At 41.0% G+C, this 25,615-nt stretch overlaps 1 protein-coding gene across 1 annotated transcript in view; it reads left to right on the forward strand.

Annotated features, from left to right (window-relative positions):
- LOC109033114 (agrin) overlaps positions 1–25,615 on the forward strand; it is a 310,568-nt gene that overhangs the window by 212,132 nt on the left and 72,821 nt on the right. Inside the window, exons 5-8 of the mRNA XM_072296169.1 lie at positions 12,331–12,567; positions 17,893–18,108; positions 20,054–20,269; positions 23,914–24,126. Of these exons, the coding sequence (XP_072152270.1) occupies positions 12,331–12,567; positions 17,893–18,108; positions 20,054–20,269; positions 23,914–24,126 (882 nt within the window). The remainder of the gene's footprint in view (positions 1–12,330; positions 12,568–17,892; positions 18,109–20,053; positions 20,270–23,913; positions 24,127–25,615) is intronic.

The following is a 25,615-nucleotide window of genomic DNA, read 5'->3' on the forward strand; positions in this document are numbered from 1 at the left end:
CGTGGCAATCTCGGTTGGAAGTGGGACAAAAGATGCGCAAATTCCTATGAATGCCAATAAAATGAGCAGTGGTGAGGGTGCCTGTAACAAACGACGCGGTTGCCAGTTTTTGCCCGAATATACACTCATATCCTATAGTTCCAACGGGGAGTTTTGTTCCGACGGCAACGTGGAACGAGCGAGGGTGCACCTGTTACTAATAGCCGGCCACTTTTATCCGGGGCGATGAGCGAAAAAACTTAACGGGCTACGTGCATGCAGACGTCGCGTCGCGGACGTTACGATCCATCGCAGCACCGCAATCGTGTCTCGAGGATCGCGAACATCGTCCGCGAGTCGCCTTCCAGGTCGTGTCGGGCGCTAAATCCCGGATTCTTGTGAATTATGCTCATCGCCCGCCCAAGTTTTTATCCTCATAAACAGGGTTAATTCTCGCTTTGGTCTCATCTGCGGGCTGATCGTTGAAATTGGTAGGCAAAGCTGTAGACAAAGAAGACAAAAAGAATACGGAGGGTTCCTATTGGTAGAAGCCAGTGCTCCCATTCCATGTCCGTCAAAATTTCCGGGATGCCTTTTAGATGTTTTCAAAAGTTCCAAGAAAGTTCCGGGAAATGCGATGGATCAGAAACATTTCGAGAATTTTAAAAGTTCCGGGAAAAATTCAGGAAAATCTCTAAAGTTCCGAAATTTGATACTAGATCCGAGAATAATTTATCTATTTATTTATTTTATTTATTTATTCTTTTGCTTTTTGCACATTTGGCTTCACAAAAACGTCATTTTCTAAATAAAGGTACTGATAGGTATAAACATATTTACATACAAATCGTCTTAAACTCATTCATTGACATTCAAAAATTCATTGATTGAGTACGGGCATTTTGCAATCAAATGCCTTGTGGCCAGCTTACCGAATGTTGGACTATGTTGGACTATAAATGGGGGCACTGGTAGAAGTGGATGGTTGCAATGAACAAAGGAGATAAGTAATAGACGAACTAACGGCAACCCATAGGAGACCCAATAATTAGTCCATCGTCATCTCCCTAGTCTATTAGAACCACCCATTTCAACCGATATGATTGCTCCATACCCCTTATGTGTTCTTTGTCTATCTGTTAGTCCATCAATTATGACAATCAGCTCGCTGGGACCTTCATACTGAGAGCTAAGACATGAGAAATCCATTTCCGATTGGTTCCCGTATTTTAGGCCTCCACAATTCCGCGAGCGGAAGTGAAGATTACATTCTCACCTATTGCAAAGATTATAAACTGGGATGGACCATTGGACCAGAAGAATAAATGCATTGGAAAGAATAAATGGAATGAGAGAGGGAACGGAGGAAAGTAATTCGGGAATGAGTTCGCCAAAGATTACGAAAATCGTGCAAACTGTGTAGTCTTCGTTTCCGTAGAACTTGTGTCAACTCTCCTTAAAGGAACTGAGCCAAAACATCGCTCTTTTTCACTTTCATGACATGTTGCGCTCCAAAAAAAAGAAAAAAAAGGAGAAAAAAAACCTGAATAGCCAGATACAGTCGGGGATTTTTGTGTTCAAAATACCTAGTAAGTCGAGGGAATTTTCAATCCAAGAATAGTTATCTTTCTGCGAGTGGAGATGATCACGATGGGTCGTGATTTCCTCTCGTTTCTGAGTGATCTTTGTGATTTTTCTGGTCTATGCGGATAATGGTCCTGCAAATAACATTATTTGGCAACGCTGCCATGTATGAAAGATAATAAATAGTCGATAGCATATACATTTTTTCCGTATTTCTATGTAAGTCGAATGAGAAGATTCAGAGCAGGGTCAAGTGTGTAATTGCCGATGAAGCCAGCCTAGGAGAGTAATTGCCACATGAATAGTCTCAATTTCATTTATAAATTCATCACAATTTTACTTATTTCTTTTTTCAATTTGATCAAATACTCAAACCGCCCCATCTTCGTGCAACTGTGACGTATAAATACATTGAGGGACACATTTCACACATTTTCAGGCGCTCCGTGTTTTTCAATGGCTAGGTCTGGATACAACTATTCGTGTTCTTAGGATGTCCGTGTTGCATACCAAAAGAATTGCAGGCGTTTTGATCTGCTTCTGAAAACTGTATGACTGCGAATACTAGTTCTCGTGTTTTCTTCTTTGCATATTTACAGTCGTGTCTACCGTGAAATCCTCGGAGTTTGCGTAAGCCGTGTTTCATTACGGCAGTGTTGCCAAATGGTGCAAATGTCCACCAAGAACATGTCTTCAAAAGCATCGCAAACGTTAGTCCTGTTTAGGCAGATCAAAGTGCCTGCAATTCTTTTGGTATGCAACACGGACATCCTGAGAACATGAATAGTTGTATCCAGACCTAGCCATTGAAAAACACGGAGCGCCTTAGCAGAATGTGTCCCTCGTCGTATTTATAAGTCATAGTTGCACGAAGATGGGGCGGTTTGAGTATTTGATCAAATTGAAAAAAGAAATAAGTAAAATAATGAAAATTCTCTGACTTTTCAAATGGTTTTAAAATAAAAATTCCTGATCATCCCTGGTTTTTCAGAATTTTTTTGGCTAATTATAAACAATTCTGAGCACAAAATGTCTTGAAATTGGAAAAATGTAATGTTTTGGCTGGAGGAAAACATTTCTGCAGCAAAATTTCATGACGTTTCCCGACTTATCAGGTCAGGGGAAAATTTCTTAAGTTGCCTAAGCTGATCCTTGCTTTGTGAACTTATGAATTTACGTCAACAATAAATGATGACAATATCAACATTCTTATTTCGTGTGAAATCTTATTTAAAGCGCAGCAGAAATTTGCGATATTTGAACATCAATATCAATGATCTAAAGGAAGGTGATCTCTCTTGCAAGCGTACTGTTTCGAAACCCTTCCTCTTCATCTCTTGCTCATGGAATGAGGCACCGGAGAAAAAACAAAAAGACCAAGAATATAGAAATATACTCCGAAGATGATGCTCGGCTGAAAAAACAAGAGGACCTGTATTCCACTCGCCCGAAGCAGCGCCACGGATTAATTTCATGCCCCGCACGCAGCATGCATGATACCCCTTCATTAATGCTGCATTGTTAGAGCTCAAGTTCATATTGTGGAACCACCCTGAGAGAGGCCAGGATCACGGGGTTATTTGCGTATGAATGCTCACAAATTCACCGGAAAAATCATCACAATACCCCTCGATTGTTGTCGAACCTCCGAACTCTTCCCGGAGCCGAACGAGTTTTCACGAGGAAATTGGCATCCCTGCCCTAGACACTCAATTGTGTTATCGCGCAATGTATAATAGCCGTACGCAAACTTAGACGCCACCAAATCTTCCCTGATAAAGCCCGAACTTTTCTGAAAATTGATGCGTGTTACCCCTTGATTTTTTTTTCCAGAACTCTATTTATAGCTTAAGCTGAAGTATCAGAACATTTCAAATAAAAATATGCGCAGTTTTTATCCGTAGTAAATATTTTGTCAGTAGAAATTTGGCATTGTTTCAATGGTCATACGGCGTTTTCCCTTAAAATGCCAGTGTGCGTATTTCCGGTCGACGGCCTCGCTGACCGGAAGTGTCTGATTTTATTTATACTTCATAGCGTCTCTCCTTTGCCATTCATGACTCAGAGAGTCCGTGGCTCTTTGTCCGTTTGAAAGTTTAGAGTGCTTTCCTGAATTATATAATTCATTTCGGCTGTAGACAAGAGACTAGCAGTATAATCGTTGTATCTAAAGCTGAATGTAATCCAGGAAATTTAACAATATTCAATCAACTTATAGTTCTTAACCTGTTTCTGCGTTTTAGGAGACGCTACGCTCTAGTGGTACTGAGGGTGGTATGTGTCATTTTTATTTCTTTTGGCTATCATTTTAATGAAGAGATCTAAAATAGGTTCCAAATTAATTGAATTGAGTGCGGAATAAAAATTCGAATCGATTATGCTAAAAAACGACATCAGCCGTGAAAAACATAACTTACTTCCGAGTGACTCTGATTAATTATAATCTGATATTATCGTCATTAATGACATCGCCACATTTATGCATCTATTATTGAATTATGGACGTCCGTGTTGCACCAGAAGATTATCAGTGGCGGGGCGTGCTTTGCCATAAATCGATTGATCTGCCATTTAAACCTTTGGCAAAAGGTCAATAAACAGGGTGTTCGCAACGAACACCTAAACAATCGATTCTTTACCATAGCTTCAAAGGGGTACATCGATGAGCGATCATCCTTTCACAAGTCGACGGAGTAAGATCACGGCTAGAACTTCAAGCAGAGCAGGAACCATAGCGGGCGAAAAAGAATCGCTTCACCTGAGAGTCATAAACAACTCGGCGGCGTGATAGAGCACGAGTAATAAAACACGGAACATAATTTTATAGACGCGAAGTTTATTTTTCTCATATTTCCAATGGCTCCGCTCGAGGGGCAAACATAAAAGTCGGACGGCGATAAGCCGGAATTCCACCTACATCGTTGGAATATTGCCGGCTCCGCCTGGAAGTGTCGGAGGTGGAAAAAACCGCGCGGAAAGCGGGGAGCAGGGCCGAAGAGGAGAAAAGCACTTGATCGCTTGTTGACCATTCTCCGCCTCTTAGCTCTCAGCCCCCCCCCCCTCCCCCGCCCCCGCCCCCTTCCGGATCCGTCGGCACCTTGTGGAAGTTACATTGATAGGAAAAACTTAATTATTTTCGTTCGGACGCTCGTCAGATTACGATGGAGTTTCGAGCTGCGTTGGGAAACTGTGTTAAAAACCTGAGCGCGGAATCGTAGACGATATATCATAGAGACCACATCTCACGAGTCCAGGAGATGTGATGGATCCGCAGACTTTTTTCGCAGTAGTAAAAAGGAGAGTTCTTTCTCAAGGGACGCAGCTCAAAAGCAACGATGAGAACATCGGAGAAGTCTAAAATTCTTTTGAAGACTCACAATTTGCATTAGAAATTTGTGAATTTTTGAGCTTCCTGCTTCGAAAAGATCCTTTGTAAAGGTGTGATTTGATACCCCAAGAAAACTAAAAATTACCACTACCATGTGTCGCATCATTCAGGAATAATGAGGCATGTAGGATCAAAAAAGTATTCTTACAGTCATATTTTCCAGTTTCCAGAGCATCTCAAAAAAGTGTCACTTTATTTTCATACACTTATACTTTTTTGGCTAATTATAAAAATCTTAGTCAATTTTTTGATAAGTCTCAATATTGTTCTTCGGAGGGAGGGCTCCCTAAACCCTTAAACCCCAATTTAAACATTTTTTTTTAAGCGACTTAAAATGTAATGTTTAAATATACTTTTTTCACGTCGAGGTTACCAATCTGCTGCGTCGAGTCAACAAGAAAAAGATTTACATAGATAATACATTATTTAGAAACAAACATTACATAATTTAGTGAAGATTTAAGAAAGCTGGATCAGTCTGGATCACAATGAGAATAACTAATGAACTGAACATTTTTCTCAAATTAAGGTTGTAATGGAGTTGCAACGGGGCTGTTATCTCAGTTTCGTCAAATCTACCCTCGTGACCATTTGCTTTCTTATACTTCGCATATCTCGGATTGCGACGTCGCAGACTTCTTGTCATACTTGTTTTTTTAAATATACAACCACTCAACGTTAATTCTTAAAAACTCCGTGATGTGTCTCCTCTGTGCGAAGAAAACTCTGAGAAAACTTAAAGGGGTGGCACTGATTTGTTGTCCTTTAAAAAAACAAACGAGGAGCGGAGATTTTCAAACGCCGCAAACGAGATACGTGGTCTGGCAGTTTCACCGTCAATATTCTATGTACATAATAATCGAGGGAGAGATGCGCCAAAATCGGCAAGCTAGGATCTCTCTGAACCTAGCTCCAGGCTCCAGGCGGAAGCGAAAACAAATAATCCGAATCGTCGGAAGAGCTTGAAACGGGGGCGCGCTCTCGTGGCGTATTTAGCCGCTCCTTTTATCTTGTTTTCCGATTATCAGCTCCACTTATAATTCTTTCATCGGATTTTCCGCCACTATTTTCCGCCCCGACGGGCCATTGTCTCCGGGGGCGACGCGGAAACCCCCGCCCAGCTGTTGCGCCGACACGTCCTTCAAACTTTCACCCTCCCTCTGAAGACGCAACTGAACACTCGATCAAATTCAATTCATTGTCGAAGCCGAGTTCTCTGGGGGACTCGTCTTCGAGCTGAAGGGATTGAATATCAGAAGAAACACTAAGAACCCCCAAAAATTAAAAATTGAAAATACACAAAAGCACTTAACATGAAATACAACAGCATATTAAATGAATGCGAACGTTTGAACAGTACACAAAAATATAGACGGTAAAAGTACCAGATCGCGTATCTCGGTTTGCGACGAAGTAGACTTCCTGTCTTACTTTATTTTACAAATGGATTACTACTGAAAGTTGCTGAAAACTTCCCTATTTTTTCTCATCTGTGAAAATTTTAAGAAATTATATTGATTTGTTCTCCTTCAAAAAAAAATAAAATAGGAGCGGAAATTTTTAAACACAGCAAACAAGATATGTGATCTTGGGCACACACAAATTTACGGGGAAATCAAGACCAAAAAGTTTATAAATTTCAAATAGAGTCAAACATTTCGAGCTCTAAATTTTGTACTCTAATTGAAATTTTTGACCTTGCTTTCCCCGCAAAATAGTGTCGACCCAGCACTATTTTACCACCTTTGTCTCATAAAGTCCGGGTCACGTTTCTTACTGTTTTTTTCTAATATGCGAATATATATACGTACACAAATTTGCAAAAGCACAGTGTACAAAAAATAAATCCTTAATAAACGATAAAGAGCATTTATTTCATTAAACGGTGGATATCGGTGCATTTTAAGACAGCATGTTTCAAAATAAATTTTGCAAAAAAAGAAAGAGACTAACAACTTTTTAAAATTTTGTTTGAAGTTTGTATTTTAAAAGACATTGTTTTGTAAAAAAACACGTGTGCATTGAACTTTAAAATCCACCTCATGAAAGGCACACAATTTCCAGACAACATTCAACTTGTAGCTTTGATCGGCGAGTGATTGATCGAAATGAACTTCCCCTGCCACGGTCTATCTTTAAGACACTAGCGATAGTTTCCCGTCGAAATCTCAATATTTGATCATCCGATTGTCTTCTCTGTGGGCCAAGGTCCCTTTCCTCGTGGACGGTCATTTTTAACTGGACGTACTTCTGCCAAACCGAACTATGTGCATGAAGACATGAGCCCTGAGACCCATAAAGATATATACATAACAGGGCTCACGTCATAACACACATAGTTCCGTTTGGCAGAAATACGTCCAACTGTATAAAAAATCTATTCGTTTGCAAGTTTTTATGAAAAATCCCCAGCTCTTTGATTCGACACCGCTTCTGAAAAGCGCGGACGCGGAGCAAAAAACTTGGCGCTTACATAGGGGCTTATCTAACAAGCTGATCAGCCGGTTGAGGGGGGGGGGGTACATTGCCGGAGGCTAAAGTTGGCGATCGCTGATAGGATTCGACTTCAAAGACCGCTGCCGGAAATTCAAAAAACCCGCCAGATAGCGCCAAGTCCGCGTTTCTGCGAGTTCGCTGCGTAATAACTTTTTCAATGAAATATAGCGCGCGAGTTTCTAGTTCCGGGCGAAACTCGAGATTCTCCGATTAGATAATCTTGCAGTTTCCCTGGCCCCGGCCTCTGATTCCTAATTTACGACCCCGAGCGGGACAAAGATGTAATTCGGGATTTCGGGGACCAAATTTTAGCGCTGAGTCTCGCGCAGTGTCGGGGAATTAGAAACCCCTTCGAAACAGTGGAAGGTTGAGGCTTTAGAACTATTAACTGCTGGGTATTATCGTATCGTCGAGCTTATTATTACGAGTAGATGAAACCTTCATCTCGCTCTTAAGTAAAATCGGGCTTTGAATCGATCATGTAATCGTGATTTTTCGTACGCATGGAACTTCAGGACTGCTGCCTCTGCATGCAGGAATACGATAATTGATTCCCAGACGAATGAACGCGTCTTTATTCCAAGGTTACAAAATGCACTCCTATGAGCCTTGTTTTCACACGGAAATGACCGCTTCTTTTAGTGTAAAATTCTGCTGATTCATCACAGTATTGGCTGAAGAGATTTGTAAAATTTTAAATGAAAAATGTCCTGTAGTTCCCGAGCAAAACTGGAAAGTGTAAGAGGATTTTTGGCAAAAAATGTAGTGTCTAAATATGCCAAATGTATACCGTGGTTACCAAATGTATTTACGTTCTTTCGTGTGAGACACGACGTAGTAACTTGTGAACTACACGGAAAAAGGGCCTTAGTTTACAAAAACTCACAAGTGAGTTTTTGGAATTAGGGTATTGCAAAAATGTTCTCAGAGCATTGTCGGTTAGGAAAGGCTACAAAGTGTTGCACCAAAAAAAAAATGTGGCTGTCTTTGTAATTTCAAACTTAACCGAAGTTATGGTGGTTTAAAGTTAAAGCAGTGTCAAAACCGGAGTGTTAAGAAGACGCTATCTAAAGTTCAAGCACAAGGTGCACATAGGATAGCTGAAGGATGTATGGATACTATTTTAATTAATCTGTTTAGTTTGATTTTTAAAGTTTATCTAAAAAATTGATTAATTCTACTATTAACGATAGTATACTTCTGTTTAGGTGTTAACAAATGCAGGTAAAGACTTCAGTTTTAATTTTATTTTAGTCAGAATTAAAAGTAGTCATTAAGGCTACAAAATTTAAAATCCCGCCTCATACCACTCTTCCTCTCCACTCCCAAGTGCCTTATATTTTTAATGGACGGTGCTTATATACTTTTTGCTTTTTTGGTGCATTTGTTAAAATATTTCAACAATTGAGAGCTTTACATTGAACTTTCAACTGGTAGATTTTTAGCGCTCTCATCTATAAATAAGAAGATTATTTCGGAGACTAAGACCGTCTGAAAGCTGCATTAGATTAATTTTTCACCTTGAGTCATAATTTCGCCCTTTTTGAGGCCCGTTACACCAGCGTAATCAAATCAGATCCGTTCCGAGCGACTACATTTTTGATGAGCGTCTTCGAGTTTGATTACGAAAATTGTATGAATTAGTAAGAGAGTCGGATCACGGTCCCGCCAAATTTAATTACGATCATTTCTTCCGGCTGAGAAGCGATCCGTCATAAACAAGGTCGCCAGCTCGCGAATATGTACTAAAACCGTCGGAGCATAGCAAGGCTCTGGACGTATTGTTCAATCAGGCAACGCTGATAGTTAGATATTGCGTTTATTCGCGAGGAAGTTTTGCAGCGGTTCCAGATGAAAAGACGGAAAGTTAGTCGAAAGGGCAAGATTTTCTGGCCCAATTTTCAGAGGGTTGCAGCTCCTTTTGTTCTCCTGTTTTTAAGTCCTGCGTTTTTTTTATACATTCACAGGGAACGAAGTAATGAATTTATGTGGGAAAAAAATTCGGGCCATTGGAAACACCAAAGTTTCTGGTCCAGGTAACGGAAAAGTGCAACTGATGGTTGATGATCAATGATGATTGATGAACAAATTGCTGAGCAGAAAGTACTGATGGATGTCGGAATGCGCGCTTGGCCGTGCTCATTTTTACAAGGTCGCTAATTCATTTGCTCAACTCTTTGTTCATCGGTCATCATCGGGCGAATTTCGGTGTTGACTTCCAAAAGTAACTTTTACACTATAGAGAGAATGGTGGTGCGGTGTTTCTGAAATATACTTTCTCTGTTTACGGTGAGCTCGTAAAATTTTCATAGCCGGAAATCGTTAATTAACAGCGTCCGTTAGTCCCACCAGCTGGATCGTGAATTCCTGTAAGCCAGTTTCCCGCTTACAAAACCTGAAGATTCCGGCAACGTAGAAATCTCGTGGCGATCTCGCGATCCGAGAAATAACAATAAAATGGACAGGTGCTCTTTACGAACGACCAATTCATTTTTGAAGATTATTCCGGCTCCAAACCGACTATCATGGGAGGCGCGTCTGTTGCCACATTAAAATTTACGATTCCGCCACAACTCCTCCATCGGACGCTGCTGTCCGCGCGTTGCCAAACCATCTAAAAGCCATCCTCTACTTCGGCATAACGGCATAATCAGTGGTGACGGACCCAACCGGCAACTATGTCCTTCTTACTCACCTTCAACGTATAAGTAGGAAAGGGACAGAAGATATTATTTCGTTCACTCTCATCCTTTAATAACCCGCTGCTTCAAACGTTTACGAAAAGAGACGCAAGGTGCTTTGGGTGCTTCAAGTTAGGACGCAAGGCATGGTTTGTACATGGTCAGAAAACCAGCCATAATTTCGTGAAAACCGGTAATTTTCAAGGTTGATTTGGCAACGTACGGTGAGCCCTAGCTGCGTTCTAACGGCGATTTGTGGGGGGCATTAAACTTTACGACAATTTGGTTAGTGAGGTAGGAATCCTCTCTTTCAAGCGCTCTCTGGTGAAATGCTCACAAGGGTGCTCAATCTAAAAAAGAGCTGCACTCAGCGAGGGGATCGCCTTCGCCTATACTTGAATGAAAATTGCAGAGTTTTAATTCTCCCAGAACGGATGTTGTAATGTGGGAATGGCTGCGACTTGAGAATAGACAAGTAGACACTTCAGAGTTAGGTGAGCTTATATCGACCGAGTTAAGGGACACGAAACGAAGCCAGTGAGGACAGAAGCACATACTGAAACGCATTAAAATGTCCTACATTAATGACCGCAGCAGAAAAATGCGTATCTCGCGCTGTATCGGTAACCCTGTGTTACCGAGTTTTACAAAAATCGATCCAACATGAGACGAGGTATCGTTTACCAACCAGACCTCCGATTAAGTGTTAAAAATTCACGGAGAATTTTGAGAAAAACAATTTGACGAATGCCCATTAAAAATATAATACCAGAACGAAATTTTGTCTTTTCAGTAATTGAATACGTCCGAGTTTTACGTGTCTCTGACCCAACACAAAGCTCGGGAACCGACCACAACAGAGTGAGGTTGGGTCAAGTTAGGTCACGCAACTAAACTAACTCTCAGGCAAAGCTGGAAGTATCACTCGAATTGAAGGCGCCCCAATCCTGAATTTGTACACACTATTCCTACAACTTCGATCCATAGAACTTTCGAAGCTCTTTAGTAGAAAAATGCGTATCTCGAATTACCATGTCTCAAATGTCCCTCTCTTTTTTTTTAAAAGAGGAAACAAATCTTCGCTTGGCTGACATAAAGATGTTGCATAATGAATGTTTTAAGTAGCATTTTACCTGGTGCTCCATTTTTTACAGTTAAATAACAAAGTGCAGTAAAAAAGTTTCGAACCCCTGAGTCAAAAAGCAACTCTCGTTTTTTCCTATCACCCACCAGTTTTTTTTTGTGATATTCAATTTTTCCGAGTAAATGCTGCGAACATATTCTTTCCACTTTCAAAAAACATGGTCAAGAGACTTTCAAACCGTAGAGGGATTTTTTAGTGTATTTGGTGCCGCAGAATCCCGAAATGACCAAAGTTTTTTTTTTCATTTTTCTCAATTTTTTTTTTAGGAAAACTGTTTTCCCTCTAAAACCTCTATCGTGGGGCGTATATAGCTATTTTGAAGAAATTTTTTTTTCTGGAAAACGAGAGGGCGATAAAACTAATCCGAGGTCATTTTTGGAATCAACGGCAGCTCAAAATACATGTGATGTAGTAGTTTTCCGCAGCGTCTTGCCGGAAAAATGTGTCATCCCGAATAACTGGTGAGTGATAGGCAAAAACGGAAGACATTATAATAGACTCGGAGTATCATAATGCGTCGGAATCACCTTCTTCAAAGTCTTAAGCTTCCTTTATCCGGGCCTTTGTCATGTCGCAATGCGGATCGCATTCAGCAAAAAGGAACCAGCGCGATCACAGTGCCGTAAAAATGTTACTCATTCTTATAATCATCTAAAAAATCTCCCAGAATAGTAAATAGTTTTGGCTTCCCACTAAAAAAGTTTTAATTTTTAAGGGAAATAACTGTGTAAATTTTAATACTGTACATATACAAGTATTTTCAAAAGAAAAGGAGAAGTTGCATGATTTTGAAAACACTGCGTAATTGCAATGATTCATTTTTTCTAAATGCGATCCATGTGTTATCCATGAAAATAGTGATTGTGTAAAGGAACCTACGAACGGAAATTCGTGACTCGATAGTTGTACCATCGATATTCGTCGAATGTGTCGCGGTAGCGTGGTCTAACTCGGCGTCCCGGTGGAAAAATGGAATATGAACTCATCTAGACTGTTGGTGTTTTTGGCGTGGCTGTTGCGAGCGGGATTAACAGAGGCGTGTTATGTGTTTCCCTCAGAAGTGGCGGACCCGTGCCAGGACTTCTCGTGCCCGTTCGGGGCCAAGTGCACGCGCTCCAAGGAGGGCAACTCCCCGGTCTGCCTCTGCCCGGAGCACTGCCCCTCCTACGGCGACCACGTCGGCTCCAGGCCCATCTGCGGGAGCGATGGCAACGACTACACCCACCACTGCGAACTCACCAAGGCCGCCTGCGTCCACAAACTCAACATCACCATCAAGTACTCTGGCAAGTGTGGTGAGTTCTTTTTCTAATAAATGCATATAGTTTTGAGCATAAGTGGACTATTCGAATCAAAAGGATCCATCTTCATCGTGACCTGCAGGCTAATTTTTGAAATTGATAGACAAAGCGATAAACAAAGGAGACATAATGAGTATGGAGCGATTCTATTGGTTGAAATGGTGGTTCTTATAGACTAAGGGAGGAAATGATGCACTAACTAGAGGGTTCAGGGTGTCTGCAAGTCCGGATTTTCCGGAAAATCCGGAAATAGTACTGATTTCTAAAGGGCGGTCTGGAAATACTGAAGAAGTGCGAAATTTCCGCAAGAAGGTCCGGAATTTTGTTTCATTTTTTTGTCACTTTTGTGCAACTTTGAAAAAATTCAAACTTTTGCAATTTTTCAAGTTGCATCCAAGTGGAGGTACTGAAAAAATACTGAATTTATCTGTTGAGGAGGCACGGGATTTATTGGGAATGTTCCGAAAAAGTACTGTAAAAGTACTGATTTTTGGCCAGCCTGGTTTAGTAGACACCCTAGGGTCTCTCGTGGGTTGTCGTTAGTTAGTCTGTTGGCCACCTCATTTGTTCATTGCAACCACTAACTGCCACCAATAGGATCTCTGTATATCCTTCTTGTCTTTTTTGTCTATCACTTTGTCTACCAATTTCAAGATTCAACCCGCAGGCCCTTGAAATCCATATAAGAATGGGTATGTGTTAGGAATACGCGATTTGAGCACTGATTCCTTTGTAAAATTTCTCGAGAAATACGATGGTGCCACTAGTTTTTTTTCTGAAACAAACTCCAAAACTCAGAAAAAGCTCTCAAAGCTGAGGTCGTAATGGAGAGGATATCCCACGCTATCCGAAGAGTCCATACGTATATCGAGTCAAACTCTCCATACAAAAAATAAGGAGCTACTACTTTAACGGGGTTGTGACTTTGTTTGAGGACTCCAAAACTAAATACACTGCAAACCTGGTAATGTTTGTTCCCTCTCTTTGCATAGAGAGTTTGGCTTGATAAAGAGGTGGACTCTCGGGATAGTCAGGGATATCTCCTCTATTACGGTCTCAACTTTGAGAGCTTTTTTTTTTGAGTTTTATCGTTCGTTTCAGAGAATACCAATGGCACCGTCGTGTTTTTCGCAATATTTTACGCAAGAAGTAGTACTTAAATCGCAAAGCCAAATGCAAGAGCTCCATAGAAGCATGATCAAGCCCGTAGCGAGGGGTACAAAGAGATGGCATACGCGTAATGTGTTCACCGCTATAACTGAAAAAAAAGTTCGGTCTTAAGAACCGAAAGCACGGTGTTTTACATCGGCCGCACTCTTGGTTCTATAGGAACCGTATTCGTGTTTATATTTCCGTTTGTTCCTTCTGCTGATCTCCCCAAATGACGCCCCTGCAAGAGTCAGTTAAACTTCCGGCTCCGAAGAAACCGAAAAACGGCGAATCAACGCCGCAAAAAATAGGGTGGAGGAGGGGGGCGCAGTTAAGGGCAAGGTGTCAAACGAGACCAGGAAATGGATTAGACCCATTAAATTGATTACCGGAGCTTAAATACGGAAGGGTTCAACTCATATTGATTATTAGTCGAGCTCACTCGAAAAGAGAGGCACAAAAACTGAAGTGGCTCCCGAATAAACTCCGCGCCTCCGACTTTGTTCGCTATGCCCCCTCCTCTTTCTAACTCATTCAGCCCTTCCCCCCCTGCCCTGCCTCACCCACAGTCCCTACTCCCGGGTCCTTTAGTATCACTCAACTCCAAACATCAATTAAAGCGCCGATTTAATTCAGAACCTCATTTACATGAAACTGTTTTTATTTAGAGGAAAAACGCTTGGGAGAGAGGGAAAAAATTCGGCCGAAACTAGGGAATCGCTGGAAATTAGATGGGGCGGAATTAGATGCCCCACCCCCTTTGCCGCCCCCGCCGGCGGCTTGACTTAATGCTGTTCTGCGTCTGTTGTTTTAATGAATCGAAACAAACGCCGGAACATATTAACCGGGCTTATGAGCAGTGGCGTGGCGTGCTTTGCGATATATCGATTGTTCTGCCATTTAAACCTAAGGAAAAGGATCGATAATCAGGGTGTTCGCTGCGAACACCTTAATAATCGATTCTGTACCATAAGTTTAAATGGCAGAACAATCGATACATCGCAATTCACGCCACGCCACTGCTTATGAGGTCTGCTTTTCTTCCCCAAAAACGCCGGGCGACCTGCGCCCGGCCCGATGAATCGACCATCGTTCGTATTTAAACGAGTTTTAATTACTTGTGTCTGGTCTCGCATGGTCGGGCGCTTTGTTTTATTAACATCTCTCGGTGTCAGGAGTGAATAGTTCCGGTTGCACGTTGTGAACTCTGAGTCGCGGACCTCAAAAAGCAGACAAATAAAACAATCTTCATAGGTTTATCAAGGACTTCCTCCTCGACGGAAGCTGGTGAGGACATGAGTGGCTTAAAATTTGAGGCGTGATCCTCAAAATCAGAAAAATAAGACAAAATTCAGACTCAAAGGCATGCCGGGTTTCTTGCCAGCCCCAGGCAAAAAGTTTAAAAAATTAAAGCAGTTACAAATTTTCGCAGTTCTACCTCAGATTTTAACCTGGGCCCAGAGGCGACGGGATATTAGCTTCGAATATGATGTCGAGCACACTTGAACACGTAACCTACTTGATTATGATCAACTGTCACCTTTGGGCCTGAGTTCAAAATCGAACTTTTCTAACTTCCTCGTGCGACATAGCTGAAAATCCACGTTTTTTGCAGTTCTACAGCAGATTTCGATCTGGGCCCAAAAATTACGTGTCATGAGCCTCAAATATAATGTGAGGGACACCCAGGCATGGGGGAAAATCAGTGAATGGAACTTTGTTCGTCGTATATTTGCCTTTATTGTTGAAAATATTTACTTCAAAATCTAATTCAAATTCCCTTGATACACACATGTATCTATTTCTTGCGGATCCGATTTTTTTTTGAAAAATATCTCGAATGATGTTTATAATTTTACGTGTTTGGAAACGAGAGCGAGATGCGGGACCAGTGGCGTGGCGTGCTTTGCGATATATCGATTGTTATGCCATTTAAACCTATGGAAAAGGATCGATAAACAGGGAGTTCGCAGCGAACACCTTGCTAATCGATTCTTTACCATAGGTTTAAATGGCATAACAATCGATATATCGCAATTCACGCCACGCCACTGTGCGGGACGACCCGCCGGATTCACCTGCATGATATTTGACGGAATGATAAGAGATTCACAGAGAGTTCGAGCTACTTGTCCGAGATATATCTAACAAGAGCTAAAGGAGTGTAAGCTGGACAAGCTGCAACTCACAAATTGGAAAACTCGCCCAAACTCAGTTAAACTTGTCCAAACGCAGCGCTAAAATAAGTTTCCTCGAGCTTTAAGTCAAGTCAAAATTTACACAAACATGAGGGAGATCGTGTTTATTCACCGTCCTTTCCCCCGCCAACTGCAGTTAAGAGTTCCTACGGACTTAAATAGCAAGTGCATCCAGTGCTCTTCAGGTCTATAATATGCGACGCTTCAACATAGTTTTTGCATTTTTGCGCCTTTTTTACTTTCTTTTACAATTTTTATAATAATAAATTTATAGATAAAAGTGGTGTCATCTCAAAATGAAGTTGAAATTGAAAGTCCTTTTTTGTAAGCTTACGCCAATCCTCCAAAGCGCTTCGCGCCTAAAGCGTTACCTGTGTGTCACGCTTTACCCATATGATTTTATATTATAGAGTAGGGTCTGTAATAGGCAAGCATTACATAGTCAGATTAAAATCGTGATCTTTTCAAGATTTTCGCGTGTAATGTTCATGAAAAAGGGTCTGCTATAGTTCCTCTTCGGATGACCATCGAGAATGAATCACGGTCACGCCGAAAAAGAGGGTGGGGAAGAAGAGCGAAAAATTTGAAATGACGAATAAGTACAACTCTCAACTCTCATTACTTACCTCTGAGCAAAAAAAAAAAAAAAAAAAAAAAAAAAAAAAAAAAAAAAAAAAAAAATTGAAATGACGAATAAGTACAACTCTCATTACTTACCTCTGAGCAAAAAATAAAAAAAAAAAAAAAAAAAAAAAAAAAAAGATAGTACCTAGTTTCAACACATCGGTATTGAAGAGCGTGCCCATATTAATGTCTATATTGTCACCTGAGGGTACAAATCGATTTTGAAGAATGAACAGAAACTAAATACATTTGTTGATTTCAAGGATACATACTTTTTGAAAGAACAATATAGCTTTTCAGGCCACGCCGTCATCTTTGTATTTTGGAATTTTCGAAATTTGAGTTTCCCGTCAACAAAAACCTCCACATACCGAGTTTCATACAAATCGATCGAACAAGGGCCGAGATTGCATTTCAGGCTACGTTCACCATCTTGAATTTTGAAATTTTGACTAAAAATTCGAGTTTTTCGTCAACAAATACCTCATAATTCCGAGTTTTACGAAAATCGATTCAACGTGAGACGAGGTATCGTTTACCAACCATATCTGCAAAGTGTTGAAAATTCACGGAGAGTTTCGAGAAAAACAATTTGACGCGTGTAAATATAAAAAAATAATACATAAAATATAAACCCAGAACGAAATTTTGTCTTTTCAGTAATTGAATACGTCCGAGTTTTATGTGACGTGTCTCTGATGGGTCACAGAGCTCGAGAACCGATCGCAACAGAGTGAGGTTGGGTCAAGTTAGGTCACGCAACTAAACTAACTCTCCGGCAAAGCTGGAAGTATCACTCGAATTGAAGGCGCCCCAATCCTGAGTTCGTACACACTATTCCTACGATTTCGGTCAATAGAACTTTCGAAGCTTCTTATCGCTTTCAGTACACTATAGGCTATCATTTCGCGAAAATGCGGTTATGGATAATTTGATGTTGTCAAATTTCTTTTGTCTTTACTTTAAATTGAAGCGCTGGGTGCAGAAAGAGTATTTCTTGGTTTCGGTATCTTAGAATCTCCACTAATTTTGCATCCAATTTAATTAAAGCAAATGAATGGAATTCTTTGAAACTTTTAATGAATTTTCCTTATGATTTTAAAGCTGAAAACGAAAAATTTCAGAAATCTGACTGAATAGTTTTCTCTCCGAGATATAAATTAACAGTGAGGATTTTGAGCCACCGCAACTAAGAAATACCCCTTCTGCACCCAGCGTCTCAATTACTAAAACATATCCCTAAAAATTGCTCTGTCCGTTGAATTATGTGTTCAGTCCCCCAAAATGCCCATATCATCGTGAAAAAATCGGTGACTCTTTTTGCATTGAGTTTACTTCGATTTTATAGATCCTTGTGCTGGAGTGGTGTGCCCGGAACCAGAACTATGCCAACTGGACGCAGATAGGAACCCAGTTTGCAAATGCGGAGAGGCATGTCCACTTGAGTTCGCCCCCGTGTGTGGCTCTGATGGCAAGACCTACGGCAACGATTGCAACCTACGATTGGAGGCCTGTAGATCGAAGAAAAACCTGCGAATCATTTATCGAGGCAAATGCAGCTCAGGTAAGCTTTCATCGTTTTGCAATATAGAAATATCTCTGCTTCAAAGAAACGACGCATATGCTACTAGTTTCCTTCTGGGGATAGGTACTTTTTTGGATGAGTTAGAAATAGTGGTTTTTTATTACAAAAGGTAGTCCATTTTTGTAAAAATTGCAGGTACTTGCAAGAATGTCCACTTTTACAATGTTTCACACCGGTTATTTATCAGAAAAATCTCTAACGGCGGAAAATTGGTCATAAATGGAGATAAAATTTATTCAGGTTTTCGGCCAAAAATGTAGAGTTTATATCCAGAGTTTGATTGGCATAATGTCAAAATGAAATCTTTCTGGCAATTTCTTAATGTGGTCAATTTTGATTTTGAAGCATTTCCCGCCATCTTTCAAGCGGTCCTCGTCACGCTCTTTAGCTGGAGAAAAAATAATTTATCATGAAAAATGCAATGTAAAGCTGCTCTTCAGTAGCACTCTCGAAGTGGGAATAATTTCTTTACGAATGAGAACGCTAACAAGCAATTCCCAGCAAGTTCTTTTTTTATTTTTCTTTAACGAGTTGCCATATGCTTACTGTTCCTCTGCGAAGGTCTCGCTCCTGCTGAAATAATTAGGAGCCCTAAACTTTCGTCGCGAAAATTTTCGATCTCTTTTTTTCGTGCTTCCCTAATTGCAAGCAGTCTCTGCCTATAAAAGGGTGTAAAAAAATCTCGCGCAGAAACTTCTCGCTCATTTCCGCAATCCGATTTGTTCTAAACTATCGCAGCTGTCGTCTCTCGAAGTCCCTTCAAGGTAGTCACACGCATCATCTTAATTATCTCCCGTGATAAAATTTAGCGCGCAACTTGATAAAAGTTTGCCGATTTAAGTTGTGATGGAATAAAAAAAGAAACAATCTCCTCTCTCACTCCGTTTTCCGGTGGATCTTGACAGAAGTTTTAAATCAGACACGAAGAGAAAAACGCGAAACACCCAGAGCAACAATTGAAATTTCTCCATATGAAACTTCCGGTGGACTTTTTAACAACTTTATCATAGATTTAACGAAGAAGTTCCTCGGAGCCCTCCTAACGCCAGGACCGAGAAGTACGGAGGATATTTTTATATTTTTCCGCGCAAACTTTTCAATATTCTGTTCCGAACTTGTGCTTGCACTCTAAAGAAAGGCAGAAGTTGGAGATGTAGCTGGAAATTTGCGTCTCTTTGTTTGCAACCCTGGTCTGATTGGCTCGCCTTTTCCGATAGAAAAAAAATTCTTACCCATTCAATGTTTCGACACACAGGAATTCTCGCCTTCCCTGCATTTTATTGTCATTTCCAACTTCTATTCAACGTAGAAATATGGCATTTGGAAAAAACTGTCCTTCTTTGAAAAAAAGAAGCTTCGCGTTAATCGTCTGGCCGTCGGAGGTTATCAGAATTTGTGCTACGCTGGCAATACCGCCATGCTACTTCAAAGTAAAACATGCGTACGTTCAATATAAAATAGACACTGGAGGGAAAATGAAACAAAAATGATACAAAATTAGCAATAAAAAGGCAAGTTTTGCGGAAATGAAAGTATAATTCTAGAAAGTTTAGATTTTTGATTTTTCCATCGACTGACCTTGAGCACTATGTGTTGTTTTTTTAGTTATTTCGAATACCCCTCAGGGGTAATCCCGCGCTTGCAAATAAAGCCCTATCCCTAATCAACACGCAGCCCTAGGCAACCGTTTCATGGAACTATCAAACTCGGATCGCCTGACTGGGAATCGAACCCGAGACCCTCTAATCATGGAGCCAGCACCGCACCACTACTACACCATAGATCGTAAAATAAAATTAAAAATTATGAACTTTTGTCCAAAGTATATTGAGCAGGCTTGTATACTCTCCTTTGATTATTCCGTCGCTGCACATGTCATTTTTATATCACTGTTATTTTTTAATTTTTTTTTTTTAAATCGCAGGAGTGAACCCTTGTGCATCCGTGCGGTGCACTTTCGGCGAGGAGTGTGTGATCAACAAATTTGGGATCGCCCAATGCGAGTGCATCTCGAATTGTGACCCGATCCTGAGGCCCGTCTGCGGCACCAATGGCCGAACCTACGACACTGCCTGCCACCTTCAGCAGTCTACTTGTCAAGCTAAAACCGACGTCAAGCTTGCCTACGCCGGAATTTGTGGTGAGTCGAGTCAATCAATAATCACATTATAAATGCTCCCTCTTACTTATAAAGTTGTCGAGTCTTCTTTCATTCCGTCAACTATTATCTTTCTACACCCCTTCATGCTGTAGTAAGGAGCATTTTCCGATCAGCTTGTGCTTCAGTGGGTCGATTGCAGTGGCGTGGCGTGCTTTGCGATGTATCGATTGTTATGCCATTTAAACCCATGGAAAATGATCGATAAACAGAGTGCTCGCAACGAACACCTTAATAATCGATTCTTTACCATAGGTTCAAATGGCATAACAATCGATGTATCGCAATTCACGCCACGCCACTGGTCGATTGTCGAATCGTTATAGAATGATCCTGATCGATAAATCCCTATCTTAGCGATGCTTTTTATCGATCAAGGTCATTCGATATCGATTCAGTAATCGAACGGCTCTCATTTCTAGGTTTGCCAGATTGATTTAGATTTGCCAGACATTATCAGACAATTAACTTTGCGCTTTAATGTTTTTCTGTCTGATTGTGTTGTTCTGTTGCCCGTGTTTAAATCCATCAAAAAGAACTAAGATTTGATCTTTAATCAACCCAACCATTAGGCCGTATTTGCGAGGGATACTTTTACAGTGTTTTCTGGCACTATGTGGCCAAAAATAAAAAAAAATAAATGAAAATGACCGCTATAGCACGATTTTTATCTAATTTTGACCTCCAATAATTGTTTCAATGTTACTACAAAATCCCGTTTCAATGACTTCGAATTTTGCCAGGGTATTTGATAATATTTTGTTTTATAGGATCGAGGGTGGATCCAGACGCCTCCAACGGGGGAAGGAGAGTCCGGGGGCCTCCCCTAGAAAATTTCTGAATTTGCGAAGCATGTTCTAGTCAAGCATGTCTTAGTTTTAGTCAATTTTATAAATAATTACCAAATCTAAGAGTTTACCCTTCGTCTTTCCTCTGTTTCTTTCCTCTTTCTTCTTTTCTTTTTCTTCTTATTTTTATCCAAGGGAACGGGCACGCCCCCTACGCCCTCCTTGGATCCGCCTACGTGTAGGATGGGTGTGATCCTGCACCATCGATTGCCCCGAGCCCAAACGGCAACACAGGCCAAAATCACGGCTGGGGAGAATCGCTGAAAAACGTCTATTCAGAACTTTTAAAATGGAGGGTTTCCTTTTTTACACCGTGCAGGGGTGTCAGGGAGCCTCCCCAAAACCGCTCTGCCCCTGCCAGCGGCCGCGCATTATGCATAATTTATGATGCGATGAAGACGTCATAGCCACTTTTTTAATTTTCAAACGCATCCATAATTCATTTACTCTATTTTCCCCGCGCCGCGGCGGGAGACACCGCGTATCGGAGTGTCGGAAAATTTCAGAGTCGGATTCACACCGTTACTCTTTTTATCCTGGCGGTCTCGCCGTGTTCAAGAATATGCTTGCTCAGCTATCCGCGGGCCTTGGAGAGTCGTTAGCGCCCTTGTGAAATGCTATCAAAGCTTTTAAATAGTTCGCACCTCCCTATTTCACGTGTTTTTATGCTCCACTCTTCACCCTCCACTCAACACTCGCGGCCTTTGTGGATTCTGTCTCCCCGCGTTGCACAGTGTGGAACTTTTATTAATGGCGTGGATAAAAATCACAGACACCGTAAAAATAGACGCACGGCATCATGAAAGGCATGAGATATTCGATTGAACTCCTTTGGAACTTCGGTTTAACACATTTTGAATTTTCTAGCATCCGAGAGCTGGCTTGAAAGGAAATAAAGAAGAAGAAAAAAATAAACGTGTCAAAAAAATTGTCCTGATCATGAATATTACAGCAGTGTCTAGAAAATTTTTCAAGTCAATTTTTTATTTTTGTTCATTGGACTCCGCACTGTGCGTCACACGATGGACCGAGCCAAATACATTTTTGGCCAAATTTGATGTTCATGCCGTCTTATGATGGAAGTTTAAAAAATGGTTTTTAAATACATTTTTACGGGCAAACCAAATGGAACCTCTATGTATTTGGTAAATGAAGATAATTATGCTGCTGAGATTTCCACGTCATTTCCAATCTCTGAAATTAACTTGCTCTACTGTACGCCGGAACCGAGGAGGCTGCTCCACTCTTGTCGCTCGCTAATTCGCAATTTTTGCGGGTAACGAGCACGTTCAGGATTCCATTCGTGGTTAATGAAACGGAATGGAGATCAACTATGGTTCCGAGCCAATTAGCGTGTTGGAGTTGATACGTCACATTTTTGGATGGTTACTCAACGTAGATCGGTTCAGAGTGCTGATAAATCACCCCCTCAGAGCCAAAAGAAACGACATCCTGCAGGTGTAAAAACCTCGGTTATACGAACAGAATATAGTTATGGGTACCACTCGGTTCGGTGGACACAACAGGTTCAGTGGGCGCAACAATCGCATATACACGCGCAACAACACGATTTGCGTGTGGGAGGGTAAGCCATGTTGAACATTGCGTGGCATCCTACACTGGAAAAAAAGTCGCTTTTGGATCCAGAGTCCAGACTCTTAAAAACATTGATAAGAAAAATTACTCTTTATTCGATCAGATTTTACCTTGAATCGAAGATTAAGCGGATATCCTTTTGATTCCAGCAAAAAGTCCGATTGAATCGAAAGTATTTTTCCTTGTCAATGTTTTTAAGAGTCCGGACTCTAGATCCAAGCGACTTTTTTCCTGTGAATGCGCAAGGGTTGGATTTGAATGGAACGATTCCTCTTACAGAATGCTCACCCGTGCTGTAGTATAGTTTTCGAAGCAAATAGCTTAAAAGCGCATATTTCCTCCACAAATAGTGAAGTAAGGAGTCAATTCGAGAATTTTCTGAGGCGCTCATCGTAACTGTAAGAAATAACTCCTCTTTTTGCTGTTGCTGAAGTTTGCAAGAGGCCAATGAAGATGTTGCATGTGTGAGGAATTTGCGATTTGGGTGTTGAATCTTACGTAAAAGTTCGAGAGAAACACGATGGTGCCACTGGTTTTCTCTGAAATCAACTTCCAAGCTCAAAAAAAGCTCTCAAGTTGAGGCCAAAATGGAGGGGATATCCCACCCTACCCTGAGAGTCCACCTATACATCAAGACGAACTCTCCATGCAATAATAGGGAGCAAATACATTGACAGGGCTGCTTTTTATTTGGGGACTCCAAAACTGAAAACACGGCAACCCTGCTAATGTACTTGCTCCCTATTTTTGCATGGAGAGTTTGATTTGATGTAGAGGTGGACTCTCAGGATAGCGTGGGATATCCCCTCCATTTTGGCCTCAACTTGAGAGCTTTTTGAGAGCTTGGAAGTTGATTTCAGAGAAAACCAGTGGCACCATCGTGTTTCTCTCGAACTTTTACATAAGATTCAACAGCCAAATCGCAAATTCCTCACACATGCAACATCTTCATTGGCCTCTTGCAAACTTCAGCAACAGCAAAAAGAGGAGTTATTTCTTACAGTTACGATGAGCGCCTCAGAAAATTCTGGAATTGACTCCTTACTTCACTCGATTTTTACACAAGCATCAACAGTCAAATCGCAAATTCCTCACACATGCAACATCTCCATTCATATACACACTTTGCATCTTCTGTCACTGTCTCGCTTGTTAAAGTCCGTGTGTGTGTTTGTGTTGTAGGTGGGAACGGTCCGTGCAGCGCGAGGAAGTGCGAGTTCGGAGCCACGTGCGTGGAGCGAGGGAGTTCACCAGTTTGCGAGTGTCCAGTCTGCTCGACAGAGCTCGACCCCGTTTGCGGCTCCGATGGCATAACCTATGGCAACGAATGCAAGCTCCGGCTAGAGTCCTGCCAACACCACCGCCAGATCCGCATCCTCCACCATGGACTTTGCAGTAAGTTAAATGTCATTCAGATTTTTTTTCGAAAATAGTGCTGGGTCGTTCATGAATCGAATCGTTCAAATGAACGAATAATCGAAAGGAACGGGTATCCTAGACGATTCACACCAAAATGAACCAGTTCTTCAGGAATCGTTTCGCGCCCGGCACCATAGAATAAATAGACTACGTCAACAGAAGCGAATAAGCACCGTAAGAACCGATGTTAACATTTTTCTTCTCAGAGTCGGTCCTTATTGAAACCAATTTCGAGGTTATCTACAAATATAAAAGTGGAAAAAAACATTAAATTTCAAGAGAATTTACAATTCTTCTTCGGTTCAACGATAAATAAGTTAAAAGAAAACTCTTTCAATTCCTTAAAACGTATGTATCCATTATTATTCGACCTCTCCAAACACTCCAAACCGTCGAAACGTAAACAGTACTTATTGAAACAGCCTCCTTTCGTCATGCTTCGTTGACATGAAAATGGCGGTGGCTTTCGCTTCTGTCGACGATAGTCTCTTTATCCTATGCCGGCACTACAAAGCGGTAACTAGACGCAAGTCGTTCATGAATCGAAAAGAATTGGAATCGCATGGATGCCAACCTAACATTGTACAGTCTTTGACTGCTTCTAATCCTATGATGAGAGTTGAAGATAGATAATACCGTGTAGTTTGGTATCCATGCGATTCCAATTCTTTTCGATTCTTGAACGATTTGCGTCCAGCTTGATTCGAAAACCAGATTTTCCATAAAGTTTCTATCCGGTTTTGTTTCATAAATCATCAAGTCAGACATCAAATGAACCGAGTTCGTTAGAAAGGAACCAACCCACACTAAGTTGAAACTGAGGAAAAGACGTTTGAAGTTATACTCCTGCATAAGGTTCAATTTGAAAAAGAAACTTTAATCCCTTTTTTAACAACAAAATTTTTGTTTTTAGACTTCCGGTTTGTTGCAGGAGAAAATGTACGGCTAGCTAACCTCAAAAACATTTCTGAACTCAATTTTTTCGAAAATGTGGGTTGGTTCCTTTTTGATAAACTCGGCAAATTGATGAAGTTTTAATTACCACCAATGACACGGATCTGTTAAGAACTATCTCGCGATCGGATTGATCATCAATGATACATTAGGAACTTAAAACGTTGAGACTATGCGTCATCAGAAGTAGGTTTGGTATAATTAGCTGGAATGAAATACGCAACCAAGAGGTCGGTGTGCAACACAGTCAAGTTTGCCATAATATTATCGGAGGTCGACTGAGCCATGTTGAATCAGGGCAGCGGTCCAAATTTGTGTCAATTGCGGAAACGTTATCGGTAGTGATTTGCGATATTAACAGCTGCGATACCTTTAAGGACATTTTTTTGGTGGAAAATGTGCACCATTTGGCAGATCTGCTGTGATGCTCTTGCGAACTCCGAGATTTTATGCTGAACAGAACTGTAAATTCAACGCAGAAAACTTTTGAGAACTGACAACCGCAGCTACA

The sequence above is a fragment of the Bemisia tabaci genome, chromosome 1 (assembly GCF_918797505.1).
Source record: "Bemisia tabaci chromosome 1, PGI_BMITA_v3".
Lineage (NCBI taxonomy): Eukaryota > Metazoa > Arthropoda > Insecta > Hemiptera > Aleyrodidae > Bemisia > Bemisia tabaci.